The sequence below is a fragment of the Lepidothrix coronata genome, unplaced genomic scaffold (assembly GCF_001604755.1).
Source record: "Lepidothrix coronata isolate B3197 unplaced genomic scaffold, Lepidothrix_coronata-1.0 Scaffold8, whole genome shotgun sequence".
NCBI lineage: Eukaryota > Metazoa > Chordata > Aves > Passeriformes > Pipridae > Lepidothrix > Lepidothrix coronata.
In genome coordinates, this window is record NW_016690188.1 from 8,352,746 (window position 1) to 8,366,926 (window position 14,181).

The 14,181-nt window shown below is 37.0% G+C and overlaps 1 protein-coding gene and 1 long non-coding RNA gene across 10 annotated transcripts in view; one reads left to right on the top strand and one right to left on the bottom strand.

The window, feature by feature from the left end:
* The window catches only part of LOC108492049, a 34,963-nt gene extending 31,746 nt beyond the window's left edge, over positions 1–3,217 (top strand). For both annotated transcript variants that reach the window (XR_001872994.1, XR_001872995.1), the window contains 2 exons: positions 1,218–1,351; positions 3,105–3,217. This is a non-coding gene — a long non-coding RNA (uncharacterized LOC108492049). The remainder of the gene's footprint in view (positions 1–1,217; positions 1,352–3,104) is intronic.
* Positions 1–14,181, bottom strand: part of CPEB3 (cytoplasmic polyadenylation element binding protein 3) — an 81,805-nt gene that overhangs the window by 22,212 nt on the left and 45,412 nt on the right. For 6 of the 8 annotated variants that reach the window (XM_017803860.1, XM_017803856.1, XM_017803862.1 and 3 more), the window contains exons 5-7: positions 7,862–7,885; positions 3,108–3,275; positions 1,212–1,301 (exon numbers count right to left, since the gene is read on the bottom strand). In XM_017803860.1, coding sequence (XP_017659349.1) covers positions 1,212–1,301; positions 3,108–3,275; positions 7,862–7,885 — 282 coding nt within the window. The remainder of the gene's footprint in view (positions 1–1,211; positions 1,302–3,107; positions 3,276–7,861; positions 7,886–14,181) is intronic. The other 2 variants (XM_017803863.1, XM_017803857.1) reach the window with 1 other exon arrangement.

The window sequence follows — 14,181 nt, forward strand, 5'->3', positions numbered from 1 at the left end:
AAAATCATACATTTTACCAACTGTCCTTACGAATACATGGTGGGGGGATTGTTTGGGGTGTTTTGTTGCTGGCTTTGGGGTTATTTGTTTTGTTTTTAAATTCAAGAACAGATGTTGCATAATAACTACTGACAGCAAGGCTGAGTGTTGAGAATGGAACAGGAAAGAGGAAGCATGTATTGGTTTCTGTTCTGTTTTAAGTGTCCCAAATACTGTTTACAGGGCAACCATTTGTCACAGAGCTAACTCGCCTCCAGCAATTAAGCTTTCAAATAAATTAAGCTGGCTTTTATTTGTGTGTTTTTACAGTCAAAATGTATATATCAAAATACCGTAGGATTAGCTAGTTCACTGACTAAACAGCCTATTGTTCTGCCAAAATAATCAGTGGCCTTAATGAGCAATTAACAGCTTTCAGGGTCAGTGAGAACAGAAAATCTTAACACATAGATAAGAAATTTTGTGTATAATGTCCTGCTACTGTTTCAGACTACGAGTGAACTCGCAAACTATATGCAAGAAGCATGTGTGATTGAGAGTAGAATGTATATAGTATAAAACAAAATCAGAGGAGAGAGTAGGGTACAATAAGAGCAGTTTGATTTAGCCAAGTAACTCTCCCAAACAGATTTCCCATAAACTGTTCTTTCTCAGCCAAAACAGGTCCGCATTATGTTTTGCTGACAGATATGAGATTGCTCCCCCTGCACACACTCTAAACCACCCTGAACCAAATCAGCTCCATCCTCGAATCCCTGTGCCCGTGGTGCCTGATCCCAGCCTGCTCTCTCCCAGCAGAGCTCGCAGTTCAGTGCCCAGTGAGCCCTGACATGGAGCTTGTGGTTCCGAGCAGGATCACAGCTCCTTGGGTCAGCACACAATGACTTCCAGCTTTTACTCTTGTGAGTTCTGCAATATGCAAACTGCAACAGAATCAGGACTAGGAAATTTCTGCAACTTGCCTTCTACCTAGTATAAATTAAGGCATAATTCAAGGACTCAAGGTGTGCTGAAGAAGCACACACAGGGAGCACATTTCAGTAAGCAAATTGTGATTCTTTTTCATCATGACAATGGCTGAAAATATGCTTGTTGAAAGACAGCAAATTCATCATAAAGAGTCAAATCTTTGCTTTGTAATGGATTGCTACAATGCAGACATAATTTCCTCTTACCAAAGATCCTGCATAAATGTATTTTAAACTAATTACCTTTAGGTGGAAAATATGACTTGCTTTCAGCTTTGTGAGGCCAGTCCACCACAAGAGGTCCAAACCTACGAAAGCTGGCAGTGATCTCATCTACAAAAAACAAATGAGGCACCTTAGAATGTGAAGACTGACACGGCAAGGTAAAAAGTCTCACTTAAAACAAAACAAAACCAGACTTCCTGCTTTCTACACTAAGAAGTGAAAACTGTAATAATGTCCACTGAGGATGCCTAAATATTCTTTCATCTCTATGCTATAAATGGCTGCTTAAAAAAGTAATTTCACATTCTACTAATGGAAGTTTGCAGCAGGATTAAATGCAAACATGATCTATCAGAAGTGAATATGCTTCAGCTGTGGTCTATTTCTAATTATAGCCACAAAGCAGGGTCAGATGTAGCCACATGGGACTGACGGAGGAGCTCCATGTCAGCACAGCCGCTCCTCCAGCGTGCCCTAGAAAGCAGGCTGCAGCAGGTCATGCGGCTGGGGGGATTTCACCTTCCTCAGTCCCCTCAGGAAATCTGCCTTGAATTGCCAAGTTATTTCTTTGCTTTTTAAGCATCAGTTTAGAAACAGCATGGAACACACATCACAAACTATCCTAAGTGACAATTTTGTTTTAAATGTAAATGCTCCAGAAAGAAGCATTTGAAGTCGTTTTTAAATTATTTTTTTTCTCAATGCCTTTTAAAATTTACTTTAAAGAAAGAATTAGTTTAAAATTATGTCTAATGTGATGCTAGATAGATCAGAGCAACAAGCACTCTGGAGAAAATGGATTTTCCAATTTTTGGATTGCTGTTTGAGGTGTATCCAGTTTCTCTGACCCCATGAGTTGCACACCAGATTTTTCAAGCAACTAAAGACACATATTATATATATACCTGAAGAGCTGAAGGAAAAAGGGTTACTGAAGGAGACCTCTCATGAAAGAGGGTGACAGCTCCCAGGTGGCCGTGTTACTTCCTCACAAGACAGGCAGGGCATATATTTTGATTGAGTGACCCAGCAACGTTCACATCAGTTGTATCTGTTGGCCTGCTTCTTCTTATAGCTGGAGATTCAGATTACCCAGCAGGCCCTGTATCAACAGCCCTGCAACTCACGATGTGACATAGGAACCACATTTGAGCTGTTTGCAAATCATAGGTTGGCAACTCACAGTATTTCTTTATTAAAACTGTACATGGTTTGGACTTCAGTGTAGTAGGTCAGATTCAGATATCCCTCTTTTCATTATAAGGCATCCGCAAATTCCCTGTGTATGCCCATTGAAGCTAGATAGTGGTGGATTCCAGACATAACATGAAAAATACACCAAAAAATTGTCACGATTTTGGTTTGGGAGTAAGGGTTTGTGGGGGCACACATGAGTAGAACAGATATTGAGAAAAACCCTAACCACCTCTGCTAAGCTGGTTACTATTTTGTAACCATATTACTGCCCTACATTTTTCATCTGAGCCCTACATATATGCTGGGTATAAGAGCTGATTAATTAAAGCCCCATGTATTTTGGAAAGAACTGTATTAACAAAGTCCTTAAAGTCAAACACACCCAAGAACAGGAAAAGACTATGGGGGAGAGACAGTAACCAGTAAGTTCCCTTTTTAGCTTTCCTACTTTACAGCTGTGGGAAGACACACAGATCAGAAGACCTACTATGCAGCCATTTCTCTCTCCACCTCTTCTGATCTACAGCACAAAAGAATGTCAAGTAAATTCTCGGGTGTTGCCGTTGATTGCAGTGTGTTTGTTTTAAATAATGTCATAAGCACTAAAAGCAACACATCTGGGAAAATACATCTGTTTTCATCAAAATCTGACCTTTTTTATAGTAATTATACGAAAGCCAATTCCTACATCTCACCAATGTAACTTATTCACAGTACCTTCATCAATGTCAGGAGGAAGACCTCCAACAAACACCTTTCTAGAATAGCGTTCCACTCTTTCACCGTTTTGACAGCGCGTTGGAGAGCTGAGACCCGACGATAAAGACTGATCACCATGACTGTCGTCTAGGAAGCCATCTTCAAAAGGAAACAGTGAGGACCGACCTGCAACAGATTTTGTAGCATCTATAATTAACGTTGTTTCCTGGAGAATTAAATATTTTAGAAAAAAAACGTTAGCTCTTCCTTCTACTGTTTTACTGTAACAGAATTTGCATTAAAGGGCCCAACTAAGTTGTCCAGGTGTCCGAATTATGTTCTGTTTTTCCAAGGAGTATCACCCTTACAAAACAATAAACCTAATTTAGCTTTAAACCAAAGCCTTACAAATGGCTAGCAACAAAACCAACAAGCTATCTGATGAGATTGTTGCCATCACTATAGAAAGGACCTTTGCAACATTTAAATTTCAAACCAATTCTTAAGAGATTTAAACCTTCCATAACAGATCTTCCAGGAGTGATCTCAAAAGCAGATCCCTCAAGTCACTGCACACTTTAGAGTGCTTTACAGGGACCTAATAACAAGGGCTGGAGCACTTCCACCTTGAGGGAACAGAGGCCCTCTCAGGCCACACTGAGTAGGGGCACAAACAGCAAAATAAACATGGGAAAACTCTGCATCGTGAATATTAAAAACATAGAAGAAACCTGGCTAATAAGAAAAAAATCTTGTTAAATAAACCAAAAAGAACTTGCACTTGAAGAAAAAAGTTGTTAGCTGGAACAGCCTGTCAGACTGTTTGTTACTCAGTGTTAAAACATCCTTTCAGTGATGAATGAGCAAAATCAACATAAATGGCTGCTACTCAGTTTGTTAATGAAAAGTAAAAAATTTATTTGTGATCATCAGATGCATTTAATTTGTTGCTACTACTACAAAGGCATACACACATTAGTTTAACAGTTTTATTAACAGAAAAGATAAAAAAAGTTCACCTGCATACAAGCAACACTGTAGAACATGCCAAATTTAGAATTTAATAATTCCCTATACCTGAGATGAAAATTAAGTCCTGCAATATAGAGAGATGGGAACCCCATCTCAACTCTGAAAAGGCTAATTGTCCACTCATTTCATGGAGGACTGTTCCTTGGGATGGAATTACAATTAATGGATACAAACAGTTTATTAGGGGGGTTGATTACAAATATAAATGACAGGGCACATAATTAAATTCAAAGGTAATGGATCACATGAAATTGACTTCCAGCAAGACCTGAGGATTAACACCATCCTGGCAGAAAGAGCACAGGGAAGTACAGGAAATAAAAACGGGTAAGGACGTAAATGAAGACAGTGGGACTCTAGTAAAAAAACGTATACACTGAAAATATCAGTAATAGTCTCCAGTACCAAAGGACAGCTTACAAAAAGAAGCAGTAATCCTACATATGGAAAACAAGCAAAAAAAAAAAAAAAACACAACAAACCAGGAAATATGTTCTGAATGGCACAGAACACCAGCCTGAATTTTTTATGAACACCAGACACAAGAAAAATCTTGATTAGAAAAAAAAAATATTGAATATTAAACATTGACAGAGATCACAGACACAAAAATCCACTGAATCAAAATTCCTACTGTACTTTTACACCTCAACATAAAAACCAGGGTAAATGCCACAATCAGAGAAGGATTTAGAGATACTTCTCTTCAAAGTCTTGCCAGATATGGTGGGTTTAGAGCATAAAACAGGAAAGACTATTGATGAATATTCTATTAATGGACAAACAGGTCATGCACATGTATAAACATATGCATTTCAACATAAAAGAGAACATGTGCATGAGAGAAAAAAAATTAGGAATACTACAATTGTGTAAAAGTACCAAATCAGAAAACCCACTGAAAAGCAGGAAATTTGAAAATATCTGTGAGAAACTGACATTACTAAGGAGCTAAATAGTCTTTTAATTCCTGTCCAGCAACCTACCTTCTTGTAAAAAAATGAAACAAACATGATCCAGTAGTGGAAGGTGACATATCAAATTAATAAATACTAGAACAAGGTGTTCAACTAAAATACAGATTTGCAGAGGTCACTTAGTGCTGAGTTCTGAAGGGAATAATAAAAATTCACAGCAGCTTAAAAATCAAGGTATCACCTCATGCTGGATGCTTGACAGTCTACAAGCACTGTACTCACCTTATAAAAATGTAAACAATGTTCTAAAACTTTATATTTAAGTCAAGGATAGAGTTAAATTTATGGAAAACATACAGACAAGGGAATAGGTAATGACTGTTCACTATCTCATCCAGTGAGGGAAAAGGTAAAGTGCATTGAACACAGTCAGTACATGGCAAGGCTGAAAGCAAGGCAAACTCTGGAACCCTTTGCCAGAGGCTTTTTGGGATCTTGAAAAGTTTATGTAGGCTTAGAAAATGGAACGAGTAAGAACAGGACAAAAGCACATTCTAAAGCAATAAATATTGAGACATCACCTCATGAAACCCCCTGGGGCAAATTTCTGTGAGAACATTAGGAGAAAGCATCACTAACTGTACTATTTTTTTAATATACTCCTGTACTCCTCCCCGGGCATCTCTGAGTTGTCAGTGCAGCGAAATAGTTTGGGCTGATTTCCCATAGCTATGCTTACATCTGTACCTGAAAAACTGGTTGTAAAAGTTAAAAACAATGTACCATGAACATGACTCAACAGCCCTATACATAATACCTACAAAGAAATGTTCTCCCTACTCAAAGAAAACAGAGGGTTACGTATAGAACTGATATTTTACGGCAAGCCCCCCAAAATGTCTGACAAAACCTCTCCTCGCTGAAGATGCTTAGTCACAGTAACAGAACCAAACACTAATTAAAATATCCAAGTATAACAAACATGAAATGAGTCCCTGGACAGACTTGTCTCTGGTTATTCTGCATATTATCACAATACAAATGGTGAAAACAATAATAGAGAGGGATATATGGGAATATTTTAAAAACAACACATCATTTTTTAACAGATTACCATAGAATTTTATGCTTCTTAAGGTTAAGAAAGCTCAGTAACAACATTATAAAAGTCAAGGTAATGATAAAGCGTGAACATCACAGACTTCAATATTGCACAAATGAGTGTTAATGACAAGACACACACACAAATCTACTTGTTAGTATAGAAAAGCCTGCATTTCACACAGGAAACAAGTTTATAGAGTGAAACATGCTTTCTGGTAGAGTGAAAAAAAATTTCTGTAAGTCCAGCACATTCAGAACTTGTTTGCCCTGTTTTGTCATCACTATCATTTTTATAAAACAGCCTACATTGTATTCATCACAATTACTGCCACATTATTATATTTGGCTTCTACAAGTAAATGTGAGTTGCAACAGTGTCCTACTGCTTCCTACCTCCTTTCCTACTTTGGTGCCATTTGATCAATCTGGAAACATTTGCCACAATCTTAAAATGAAAATAAACAGGGTTCACATGCATAGAGAGTATACAATATTATATACTCCACATACTTCCCAATTTGTTTCAGTACCATGAGAGCCCTGAAAAAGTATCAGGATGCCTTTAACATCTGTTAACAGTAGCTCGATCTCTGGAGGTGGGGAAATATGAGCAGGTAAGTTTGTGAGGAAAACTGGAATCTTTTGGTTTTGTTTCAGCTATCAAAAAAACATGAAAACCAGTCAGCTTTGAACCAAACCAGCTGAATACTTTATTATAAACTGTGCTAGTACAGCCTCTGCAGTCCAGCGCCTGAATCCTCAGTGCAAATTACAAGTTCCTTCACACACTATTGGCCTGTGTGAGGGCTATGTCTGCCTCCAGCTTCTCAGAAACACGATGCAAATTCTACATTTTGAAAAGGAAGCAATGTCACCTGCATAGCTGTCCGAGAACATCACAGAAAAGAAGATAAAATTAAGTTTAATGCCTAAGTACCCCAAGCAGATGGCACTGCCTAACTCTAATTGTTAAAAGCTGCAATTTTCACTGTTACTTCTCAATAAACCTAGTCTGTATAAGCTACAGCACAGTACAGAAATGTAAGCTGCTATCACAACTTTCTTAGTAGTCAGCAAACTTGCTTCTGTCCTTGTTCATTAATCTCTCAGAATAAACTGATATCCAGCACTGTACATTTGTAAAATGCTTTCAGTTTGCTTTAATTTTTTAAGGGTTTTCTATGATGAAATACAGTTAAAATGTGCTCAAATACTGTCTCTATTATTAATATTCACTGTTGAGGAAAGTTATTAGTATTGGTATTCACACATGTTCTACCTGAGGCAATTCAATGTAATAGTCAAGTGTAATATTCAGTGAAAGCTGTTTCATCGAAAAAAAGGCAATTTTGAAATGTTCAATGCAGTGGTTAAACACTGGACTTTACAAAAAAACCAAACAAACACCAAACATAGAGTCTATTTGTTTTGAATGTTACACATTTCAAGTCACAAATACATATCACGAAAGACTCTTTACATCCAGTCATCCTCCAGTTCACTAGTAATAGCAACACACTTGAAGTTACCAGCTCAAGATCATCATTGCTTTAAGATGCTATTAAAAGGGAGTTGTTTTGCAAGGGAAGAATATAAGATTGATTTATATGAAACAATTGATCAACAAAATGTTAAAATTGGTAACATCTTATCATAAGAAAACTAAATATTTAATTCTCCCACTATTCAGCAAACAAAACATTTAGTAAATACTTTTACCTCTTCTCCGCCCATAGCTCCTGGCTGCATGTAAACACAGAAGAAAATTGTCGGTACAACTGTCATTAAATTTAGCTCCAAAAGCAATGAAAATGTAGCTTCTACCTCTTCTATTTTTCCCCTCCCACCACAAAGAAGGAAAAAACATTCAAGAAGTGCAAGATGAAATTCAAACAATCCAAGACAAGAGAAAAAAGTTGAAAGATAATACAGCCGGGGGGGGGGGAAGGAACATACCTGCTAGAGCAAGTTTTCTACATAGCAAAGGTACTAAAAAAATTAGGCATATCAGACAGTACTATAAAATAATAATTTAGGATTATGGTTTTAAGAGGCAATAAACATCATCAACAGTAATCGTAATTAAAAGAATTAAGTTTGCATTTTATTAATCAGTTGTAGAGAACATATTTGCCAATTATATTTCAATTTAAATAATTAACCATCTGTAGATACTAAAATCCTATCAAAACAACATGAACTCAAGAGCCAGTATGTTTAGAGGAATAAAACCAGATTGACAAAATGCCTTTATAGCTACCAGAATTAACACAGCCTTTCAATGAGACATGCATCAATGGCAAAATCCACAATGCTGGACAAGTGCAGGAGCATATTTTGTGACATAATGGCAAATGCAAAAGTCAGCATTTTTTTTAACTGAAATTTTAGAAAGCCATAAAATAATCTAGAAAATACGTGTCTTCTACACAGTCAACTTATCACAAAAGACATCTATCCTTTCAAAGTAATCAAATGAAGAGGGCTAGAAATCAGGTTGGGTTTTTCAACAGAAGTGAGGTGATAAGTAGCAGAGTCTTGTTTTGTTTCTTTCTCTCTTCATTGTAATACTTTCAGTGTTCCTCCCAACTCCATCTCTTATTTCCAAAACTAACACAATGCCTTCCAGTCCTGCCCGACACACCCAGGTATCCCACCATACCCCTCAGCATTCCCTGTCTACTTTTCTTTGGCCAGCAATTACATGACAGATTGGTGGTGGCTATTTGAGAACTATTCACCTGCTGACTGGTCCTCTGGCCATCACCTCTGAGTAGCCCTGGGGATACCGGAGTGAGGCTCACCCTCCTCCAGCACAGGCACTGCTAGTAACCTCTCTTCTACCCAAGCAGCTTCCTCCTCAAGCCCTGAAGAAACACAGTCTCAGGCACCATACACCTACACCTACATCTTTTTCTTCCACTATCAGTGAGGCCACAAAAAAGCAAATACATGAGTACCTCATTAGGGGGATTAAAAAATTTCAAGGGACATGAAGACAGTCAGAGCTGTCTGTGCAAACAATTATTCAGTCACGGTGAGGTGGTTGGTAAGCCCTGAGAGAGACTCTGCTTCCTGCATAGCCGGTAATAGTTGAGAATTAATACTAGAGTTGGCTTTGCAGCAAGAATAAAATTAGTTCTCCTGCTTTCTAGCTACTGCTAAAGCCATATTCTATTACTTATTATGATGGCAAAGAACCGTTGTCAGAACTTTTGTAGCAAGTCCTTGTCTTGATGAATGCCCACACATCCAAAAAAAGCATGTATTAAGAGTAATCAAGAGCATCAAGAGTAATCTATCTGAAAGAAGTTTCTCAAACTACCAACGCTACCAATCTAAAAATTAAATGAAGAAGTACTATTTCAGTATGAGATGAAAAAGACTCCTGTGCTTCTTTTGAAGAAAACAAAGTTTTACATGCTTAATTTAAACTTTTAGGCTCTGAGCAAGATCAGTACATGATGGCAGAAATCTACCAAAGACTTCTGTAATGTTAGAACACCCTATTGCTATTCATGTATTATAACACTTCTATGTTATACTGCACTGCAGAATAACACTTTTTTCCTATATTTGCACTCAGACACATAATCTTTATTTTCATAAAAAGGTTTCACTGGAAGTATATTTACAATTGCCTGTGAACTCCAGGAGGAAAATACTGCAATCCACTTAAATAGGAAGACAGTTAGGCAATTCAGCTTTTCTTCATTTAAAAACATAGCATCACATTCAAACACTCAAAGAAGGTGTTTTAAGCATTGTTGTTTATATTTTGTATATATCTACACACATAATTTGAAAATTACCTCATTTTTATCAAGTATTTATATTAAACTGTTACTTTTTTCCAGCAAGCTGCCAGTTATTCAGCACGGCAACTTCAGAATGTCAGTGGACACTTTATTATGTTGTTTACACAGGATGTGAAATAAGAATGTGTCATTTGAAACAAGTTAATAAAAAAATACTCATCTTGTTCACAAGTCAAAGTTCAGAGCACAACAGATTTAACAGCAGGAATGGTTCATCAGGTAAATTTCATAATGCCTCCAGTATGAGTAAATATTTAAAAAAATAAACAACTTGGAAATTATTCTTGAATGAAGACATCTGGGAGCCAATAAGAAAACTATTGCACTATTAGAAACAATGAAATGACCAGAGTTATGTATCTGAAGTTACTTTCTCTCTTGGGCAATTCCAACAGAAGAGACTGGGAGCTCCAAAAATCAGACCCCCCACCGATGCAGCTGCTCCCCATATACTAGTTTTGGTGCTAAATATAAACATCATTTTGCACAGAAAACCACCTCCGGAAATGTTTCTGAATTCAACACAAGCGATTCTTTCCTAGGTACCTCCTAGAGCATTCCAGTATTAAGGAAAACACAGCTGCTTTAAGAAGGGATGAGTACATTTTCCCATGTAAAAACTAAAATTGTTGCAGGCACTGATCATTTGTGCAGCTCCCAGAAGGATCAGCACTGCGTTAGTGTCTGTTCGTCCTTAGCAACTTCCTTTAACTGTCAGGTAAAAAGTTACATAACCACCGTGTCCCCAGCTGCATGCCCTCAAATACAAAGGAACAACACATTCTTTTCCATCCCCTGATAACTCTCCTGAAACTATTAACTCACCTCATCCCAGAAGATGAGTGTATTTTTACAAACATGAAACTGCACGATGAAGAACAGAACTCTAAGCTTTCAACAAACAAGCAAAACAAACTCCCCAAACCTTGTAATGCAATCAAGTAAACTCGGTACTAATGCTATTGGAACTCCCCAAAGCCTGCAGCTAAGATTACCCATTGCTGCAATAAATCAAAACTCACTCAAATTAACTGCTCAGATTTTAACTGCATCTTTTATTATAATATGGGATTGAAACTGCACCTTGTATATGTATCAAATAGTTAGCAGTCCTAGAAAATAATAAATTTGTGAATTCATAAAACATTAACTCAAAGGGACTAGAGCTACACTTTTTCCATATCATAACTAAAAGTGGGTCTGATCAAGTAATTTCAAATTCAGAAATAAGTGACATAATTTATTTGTATTCTTATTTGTATACTTATTTGTATTCTCATATTTTATGGAAGACAACAAAGTATTTTGAGATTTTTAAAAACATTCTTCACTGTTGGTATGTATCTTGTATGTATCATGCAATAATGTGTCTACAATATCAAAGATGCACACTTCAAGGCAACCTTAAAGACATATCTTAAATTAACTTTTAATTAAAGTAACATTAACTCTGTGAAAAAAAAGTTGACATTTCCAGATTAGAAATTTTGGAGCTAGACTGGTTAAAGGAAAATTTATTTGACAAGACTGGGAACCTCCTTGATTTATAAGGTACCAGAATCTCATTTCTAGCCTGGAACACTCATTTGTATTCTTGAAACAGTCAGCAGTTCAGAACAATACTTACTTTAGGACATTATGAGTTATGCAATAATTTTCTAAGATCAGAAAGGAAAATATGTCAAGCTTTTTCTTTTGAACAGTGGGTCTCAAGTTCTTAGAGATCTGGAAGTTTACAAGTGAATTAAAATACCAGTGAAAATGAACTCATGAACTGAGGGAAGGTGATAGAATCAAGTATAATTACACAACGTGTTTTTGCCCAAAAGAGAGAGGATCATATAAATGAATTGTAAAGATGATTGACACTCATATACGAGAGGTTCAAAAGAGGGTTCTCAATTTCCACTGATAGATAGGCTGGATGTGCAGATGGGTGCTACAATAATTTGGTGGTATTGGCCTCAACAGTCCCTCCAGGTTGATCTTTTTTCCAATGCTACCAATGCAAGCGTTACAACAATCTCCCCGATCACATATGCTCACATACATAAACAACTGAATCCCACCATCAGAGAAACACCTCTACATGCAAGCTGTATGCAGTTAAGTCCCACACACTGGATCTCAAACACTTTATCAAACAGGTGAACTGCATTTGACACTCAAAACCAGCTTCGGTGTTCCTTTCTTAGGCACATGAGCAGCCAAGCAACTGTGCAGGAGAGCGGGCTTATCTATTTCCATCTCTTTGTTTTAGTTTAAAAAATCTGTTAACAATAAACCTCACATTTTTAACAGCCAGGTTGTTTCATCTCTTCTAGCATCATATATAATGCTTGTGGAATAGCCTGGAAAATCTTGAAATTCTGAGGAAACAGATGGTACTAACCCACAATAGAGAGGATCACAAAGATGAAAGGAAAGCACATTGGTGAGGTTGTGAGGCAGGAAAAGTGGTGGGGAAAACAAACAAACAAGAACGTATTGAAGAGCTATAAAGTTGGATTAAAAAGATGATTTAAGAAATCTTCCTCTGCTAGAAAAAGCCTTTAGCAGTCACTGATAAGAGACATTGTCTTCAGTAACAGTCAAATCAGATTTCTGGAAGTGCAGATGCTAATATAAAAAACCGAAGGTAAGAAAGAAGATGATGTATTGCTCCTTGGCTTCCTTCCCCACCTTTTTTAAAAATTAAACAGGTATAGAAGGGACTTGGAGATACCAGCAAGTCCAACTCACAGCCTCCAAGGCAGCATCAATTCTCTTTATACAGCTGGTTCTGAAAAACTTAACAAGGTTATGTGTAAAGTGACAGTTCACACATTCTGGGACTCCTATGAACCCTGCTGCCTTTGCTATGTCACACTTTATATCATTCATTTTTTCCCTCCCGTTATAGTAACTCTGGTCTCTTCACGACTAAATTAGGTTTAGTTTTGCAAACTTTGTAAGGTCTCTCAGTGTTTTTCATTCCTTTCCATTATTCTATATATGCTAATAAGCTGGTAACACATTAGTAACCCCACGTGGCAATTGGGCTAAAGAGTTCAGCATATTCCTACAGGCAAGTACCAAACTATTAGAAGAGATTGATGCCTCTTGAAATTTAGTCACACATTTTCCCAGAACACTATCACTACAAAAACCCCAAGCTTTTATTAGCTGTTAAACTGCCAACCCAAGATCTTGCAGGACAAAAATAATTCAATGAACCTTTTATTTGGAGCAGTTAATTTCAAGCTATAACAGCAGCACTGGCAAGAAATTCAAATATAAAATGCTACTTCAGCAACTTTTTTGTATCAAAACACTATATGTGTTTGAAAGCAACACATCAGAATACAGGAAGAGCCAAGTACAACAGCTCTTAATGAGACAAGGCAATTTGAAAACCAAGAGAAACATGAAAATAAAAACTGAAATCCATTTGTTGTCATTACGTTTCCTGTCATGGCGTGACACCTTCCTCACATAATTATTATCTGTATTAATAAACCAAAACCAAAATCTCAACATGGACATCTAAAAAGATGCCCCAAACCCTTACCTTAATGTATTTTTCAAATTGTTTTACTCTGAATAGACAGAACTAATTACACTAATGAAAAGAAGAAATGACAATCAGATGGAGAGCAAATAGGACCAGACCTCACAGATGACACATTTTCATATGAGACAAGAATGAACAGTGGAAGCACATGGAACATTTGAAGCCCAACATCACTAAAAAGTTCCCTGAGCTTTAGGGAAAACAAATTCCAGCATTTCACAAAGGGGTTTCTCATTTGCTCATTTAACTACCTTCAAACTTTTTTTATGAAATCTAATTTGGGATACCAGCAAAACAGTTCAGCTCTTCCTTAGAAAGCTCTCATACCCTTGTTTATTCCCATCTCCCTTTTTCACCTGCCATACTTCTCTCTCCCTGAAGTTTATTGTTGGCTTTCTGAAGTTTACAAAAAGCATTAAAGATAGTTCACCACCTACCACGTAGGTGACTATGTATTCATGCTGATCATTTAGTCCTATTCACAAAGCAAATTAAAAAGAAGCACATTCTCTTGAGAAGCACTCAAGAGAAAGTCCAATTGCTTCCAAACAGAAGCAGTGGCTGCAGAAACATATGGCTGCAAATGGCAGTGAATACTAATGAGAGAAGGGATGGAGGACACCTTTGAGGTAATTTTGCCAAAGCAAATTAATTCCTTTTCAGGCTTT